This window comes from Bubalus bubalis, chromosome X (genome assembly GCF_019923935.1).
Source record: "Bubalus bubalis isolate 160015118507 breed Murrah chromosome X, NDDB_SH_1, whole genome shotgun sequence".
Classification (NCBI taxonomy): Eukaryota; Metazoa; Chordata; class Mammalia; order Artiodactyla; family Bovidae; genus Bubalus; species Bubalus bubalis.
In genome coordinates, this window is record NC_059181.1 from 68,525,646 (window position 1) to 68,531,645 (window position 6,000).

Here is a 6,000-nt window from a genome sequence, read left to right on the forward strand (position 1 = left end):
AAAGAAAAGAAGAAAAACAAAACAAAACAAAACAAAACACGGTCAAAAAATTATAAAATATATATATGAAGTTTGCTGAAGAAGAAAAAAAAATAGGGTCTTTTGTTTTTTTGCAAAGTAATAGTTATAAAAGTGAAAATTAAAGGACAATAGAGGAGTTAAAAAAATTTTTTTTAATTAAAAAAAAAAGAAAAAAGAAAGATTGATCGTAAAAATAGTAAAAATATATCTAGGTCTTTCTCTGGTTTTGTTGTGAGTATTGTGGGTTCAGTTCATTTTTGGCTAGTTCCTTGGTCTGACTTATATTTCTCAAGAGCCTATGTAGTCCGTAGTAACCACAGGGTTTTAATCTATGGCCTGTAGCTTCCAAGGCGTTTCCCTCTGTTATAGCTTCTTCTGTTTGCTGGTGTCTTCAGTGTCTGGTTCCCGCCCTGACACAAAGGGGACGGTGGAGGACACTATTTTTTTATTTTATTTAGGCTCACTTGTTCAGCCGCGCTGTGGGGAGGGAGGGAGGGATGCTGCAAACAGATAACACTGGCGTGCGCTCGCAGTGCCTCAGCCACACTGGGTCTGCCCCCGCTCACGGCGCGTGTAGCCTCCCTGCCCAGACTGCTCAGGCTCTAGGTTGTTCCGCCGGGAACAATCAGAGGCCGGCCCTGGGCTGAGCTCCCAGGTCCAAGCCGCTCAGGTTCAGGCACTCGGGTAGTCCTCAGAGGCAGACTCGGTTGGGCCTGCGTTTTGTGCTCTTCCCAGATCCGAGCAGCTCAGGTGATGTGTTTGGTGGGCACCAATGCTGCGACTTATTACCTCCCCGCCACTCGGGTGTAAAACCGGCCCACCTTCTCAGGCAGATGTTGACCGTCCAAACCCCCAAGAAGTTTTAGTTAGCAAAGAAGCCTGCTTACAGTTTTATAGATAGTGTCTCTCTTGGGCTGCGATTGCCCCCTTACGGCTCTGGCTGCCTGTCACCGGAGGGGGAAGGTCTGCAACCGGCTATCTCTGTTCAGTCCTTTGTTCTGTGCGAGGGCCTGGCGGTGTCTTAGGTTAGGGCTGGCTTTTCGCGTGGTAGATATCCCACAGTCTGGTTTGCTAGCCCAAATTATTTTGCTCAGATAGCGCTCAGGACATTCGGGCGGATTCTTACTCTAAGGGACACAGCCTGCGCCGCGCTTCCCTGCCCAGCCCCCGCTTGCTAATGCTGTGTGCAGGCGTCTGCGCTGCTTCTCCACTGGGGGAGTTACCGTAGGGCTCACAATCTGCGATTTTTAATTGTTTGTTTATTTTTTTTCTCCCTTTTATGTTGCCCTCTGTGCTTCCAAAGCTCGGCACAGATTCGGCAGTGAGAAGGTTTCCTGGTGTTTGGAAACTTCTCTCTTTTTAAGACTCCCTTCCCGGGACGGAACTCCGTCCCTCCCTCTTTTGTCTCTTTTTTTGTCTTTTATATTTTTTCCTACCTCCTTTCGAAGAGTTGGGTTGCTTTTCTGGGTGCCTGATGTCCTCTGCCGGCATTCAGAAGTTGTTTTGTGGAATTTACTCGACGTTTAAATGCTCTTGTGATGAATTGGTGGGGGAGAAAGTGTTCTCCCCGTCCTACTCCTCCGCCATCTTGGCTCCTCCTCGATGTTTATGTTTCTTAAAGACCTAGAACAGTGCTTGGCACAGAGTAAGTACTCAGTGTTTTTTAAGATTTTTTTTGATGTGGACCATTTTTAAAGTCTTTATTGAATTTATTACACCATTACTTCTGTTTTACATTTTGTTTTTTTGGTAATGAGGCATGTGGGATATTAGATCCCTGACCAGGGATCAAACCCACACCCCCTGCATTGGAAGGCAAAGTCTTAGGCACTGGACTACCAGGGAAGTCCCACAACCAATGTGTTGAATCAAGTGGTCCAATAGAATAATGAATGCCATAAAGCAAATGTTCCAGCAACTAAACATGGACCTAAGAGTGTGAATATCTTGTCTATTTTTGCTCAGTATATATTTGTTTGGTATGTAATTTGATACCTGCTTTAGAGTTAGGACAGTTCTCAGTGAGCTTAGGGATCCCACAATTAGCAGTCTTTCTCAAGTATAATTACCGGTCTTGACCTTTGATGTTGGGGGAATAAGAGGGACAAAACAGATTTATTTGGAACTTGTGATTTCTTTAGATGATTGCAAGTCTTCTAAGCCCTTCTTGGCCAAGAGCCACACCTTAAAAAGATTTCTTAGTAATGGATTGGCTTTTTGGTGTTGGGGAAACATAGGGCAAAGCTAGCCAGTACTTTTTAAAAAATATTTTTTTAATGTTTAATTGGAGGATAATTGCTTAACAGTGTTGGTTTCTGCTGTACAACAACATGAATCAGCTATAAGTATATATATATATATCCCTTCCCTCTTGAGACTTCATCCCACCACCCCCATCCCACCCCATAGGTCTTCACAGAGCACCAGGCTGAGAGCCAGTACTTTTCTCACTCTGTGGGACATTTCTCTGTTCCTGTCCCTTGATATAAAACCTCAGGCTTTGTGTAATACCAGCTCTTTAGTCCTTTGTTCTTTTGGTGATGATTCTTGCTTTCCCTTCCAGAGCTAAAGTTGCAGACAAGATCCAGCTGATCAGTAATATGCTGGACAAAGTCAATGAAATGATTATTGGTGGTGGAATGGCCTTTACCTTCCTTAAGGTGCTCAACAACATGGAGGTAGGAAACCGATGCCAAGTAGATGTGAAATAGCTCTCCATGAGAAATAGGTTATGTAAATTTAAAAAGGAAATTAGCTTATGGCATGAGCCCTAAAAACTCCATTTTTATTTATTTTGCAAGTTGTTTTTCTTTTGTCTTAGAATTATTCCTTTATATTGTGCTATATTTCATACTGTCTGCTTTGTGAGGTAACCACATTCTTAGTATATAGGCTGACCTTCATCATCTTGACTTCTCTATATAGATTGGCACTTCTTTGTTTGATGAAGAGGGATCCAAGATTGTCAAAGACCTGATGTCCAAAGCTGACAAGAATGGCGTGAAGATTACTTTGCCTGTTGACTTTGTCACTGCTGATAAGTTTGATGAGAATGCCAAGACTGGCCAAGCCACTGTGGCCTCTGGCATACCTGCTGGCTGGATGGTGAGTCACTTGGGTGGTTGGTAGTTATGAGTGGACAAATACATTTTGGTATCATTCATTCAACCAATAAAAAATTAAAGGAAGTGCTCCAAATATGGCAGTGAGCCCTTCCTTCAGGGAGAGTCCATGGGGCAAAAGCAGTGGTATCAGATTGCTGCTAAGACTTTTCATTTGAAAAGTGAGGGCAAAACTGCTTTTTGTTTCTTCATCTATTTAATGTTTATTAAGTACTTAACTGATTGCTGTGGATGATGCTATGTACTTTCATAGTTTGGGCTGTTCTGTTGGATTAAATATTATTATTTCTGCCTAGAACCCTGTATAAGAATTTTTTTGTATATGAAAACATTAAGGTAGTACGATTATTACAAGCAGGGAAAAATCTATGTGTATATTAAGGACTTATTTAAATAGTTGATTGTAGTACTCTCCATTTGTTATCGTTCTAATATCTGTAGAAAATTGTTAATGTTGACATACTACTTTGCATAGTCACTGTCCTTTTGTTAGGCATGTGGCTTTAAGTGTGGTTCCAAGAACAGCAGCATCATTTTGAAGCTTGTTAAAAACTGCAAATTCCTGCCCCCTTCTCCCAACCCGCTGAAGCAGAAACTCTGGGAGTAGGGCCCAGAAATTTGTGCTTTAACAAGCCATCCTAGTGATTCTGATGCACCACAAGGTTTGAGAACCACTGATCTAGTTTAGTGTTTTTCAACCTCGGCACTATTGACATCTCAGGTAGTTTTAGTTATGGAGGGCTGTTGTTGCATTGTAGAATGTTTAAGGACTGTTTGCCCACTAGATACTAAGTAGCAACTCTACCACCTCTAAATCATGATAGCCAAAAATGTTGAGATATTACCATATGTTCCCTAGGGAGGGGTGGAATTGACCCTAGTTGAAAACCACTGAGCTAGTTACAGTCATAAAATAATGTGGCTAAAAATGTTTTTATCAAATAACTTTTGAGGTTTTCCCTTAGACTTGATCTTCCATAAAGGATATGAACAAGTTTGTAATTTTAAAGAATGAAATGTATCTTGTATCTTTTAGTTCTAGAAGACACTCTGGTATTCAGCCTTGAGTTCTGGTTTTGGTGGAGGTGTGGTATTTGCTCCTCTAAGTAGCTTTTCTTGGTAGCTCATCCTCTCTTTTTAAATCTGCCTCTTAGGGCTTGGACTGTGGTCCTGAGAGCAGTAAGAAGTATGCTGAGGCTGTTGCTCGGGCTAAGCAGATCGTGTGGAATGGACCTGTGGGTGTATTTGAATGGGAAGCTTTTGCCCGAGGAACCAAAGCCCTTATGGATGAGGTGGTGAAAGCCACTTCCAGGGGCTGCATCACCATCATAGGTAAAGGGTACAAAGCTAATGCCATGTGAGCTAGCAGATCAGAGGAAAGTAGAGGAGAAATAATTAACTTTTCCTGGGTTCCTTGGTGCTGGGTGGATCTTGAGAGCTAAGTGGGTATATGATTCATGGAGAAACCTCTAAATGAGATGGAGTTGGGGGGTTATCAGCTACCTTTTGGGCTTGAGAACACAGTGCCTTGTAATTTTGGTGCCAGTCTTTTTTCTCTTCTCTCCTTTCTCCTTTTTATTTGGCTTTTGTTCAACAGGTGGTGGAGACACTGCTACTTGCTGTGCCAAATGGAACACGGAGGATAAAGTCAGTCATGTGAGCACTGGGGGTGGTGCCAGTTTAGAGCTCCTGGAAGGTGAGGATCTTTAATGTTTTTGGCTTATTTGGAGGAATGACAGGGTTTATGCAGTAAGAGTTAAGTAGAATGGGGTGGAGACAGTAGGTGGTAGTGTTGTCATTAGAAGTCATGGGCAGTACAAATGGAGGAACGTCAAGTAAAGCTCCTGGGTTCCATTTGATGTGGGGAGGGCCAGATGGGAAGACTTTTATTCTCAAAGAGGTTACACACTAGTATACCTGGGGCCCAGAATGTAGAAGTTACTCAACTCCTGGCCATATATCCTAGAGAAGAACTGCTATGTTATTAGGAAGATAGGAGGGAACAGATCTGGCTTAGTGGATCTTATAGTAATGCTGACCGTGTGTGTGTGTTTGTGTGTGTGTGTGTTCTCTCAAAAACAGGTAAAGTCCTTCCTGGAGTGGATGCTCTCAGCAGTGTTTAGTACTTTTCTGCCTTCTGGTTCCTGTGCATAGCCCCTAAGTCAACATAGCACTGTCTGCATCTCCACTTGGCATTAGCTAATGTCTTCCCCTTTGTCAAGAATCAGCTAGTAGCCAAGGGATGTAGTGCCAGGAACCCTCAAACAGTTGCAGAACATCTCAGCTCATCTTTGCTGTACCTGGGAATTGCCTACATTCTTCAAGATCCCATTTGAATTTCTTAGAGACTAAACTGTTGTGCATTCTAGAGTACATATATTTATATTATGCCTGTTAAAACAAAGTGGGCTGTGTTAGCTTAGTTCTCTTTCTGAAGTAGCTTATTCTGATTAGCTTTGTCATTGCTTTACCACTCAGCATGAAAACAAGATGAAATTCCAATTATTGGTACGGAGGGAGATGAAGTTGATGATATATTAAATAAAAAGATCCATTGAAACTGGATTTTTTTTTCCTGTCCTATTTTGTTATTTAGGATGAGAACAGAATCTTGAGGAAGGGGTCAGGTCATCTATGTCCATGTTTCTAAGTAACATACTTAAACTGTTAACATCTCGATTTCCTAAAAAAGGTATCTGTTAATTTCATACATGGGGAGATTTAGCTCCCTTATAGCCTCTGTTCCATATATACTTCCCCTATTTGATTCTCCCAGTATAGTTTTGTCATAATTTGAGATTTAATTAATAGAAGCCTACATTGTGATTATAACTACAATTCACAGCTGAACTATGCC

General features: G+C 41.8%; 1 protein-coding gene across 1 annotated transcript in view; it reads left to right on the forward strand.

Moving 5' to 3' along the window:
• The window catches only part of PGK1 (phosphoglycerate kinase 1), a 31,139-nt gene extending 25,431 nt beyond the window's left edge, over positions 1-5,708 (forward strand). Inside the window, exons 7-11 of the mRNA XM_006051528.3 lie at positions 2,585-2,699; positions 2,947-3,126; positions 4,298-4,475; positions 4,741-4,839; positions 5,226-5,708. Of these exons, the coding sequence (XP_006051590.1) occupies positions 2,585-2,699; positions 2,947-3,126; positions 4,298-4,475; positions 4,741-4,839; positions 5,226-5,266 (613 nt within the window). The 3' untranslated portion in view covers positions 5,267-5,708. The remainder of the gene's footprint in view (positions 1-2,584; positions 2,700-2,946; positions 3,127-4,297; positions 4,476-4,740; positions 4,840-5,225) is intronic.
• Positions 5,709-6,000: the final 292 nt, after the last annotated feature.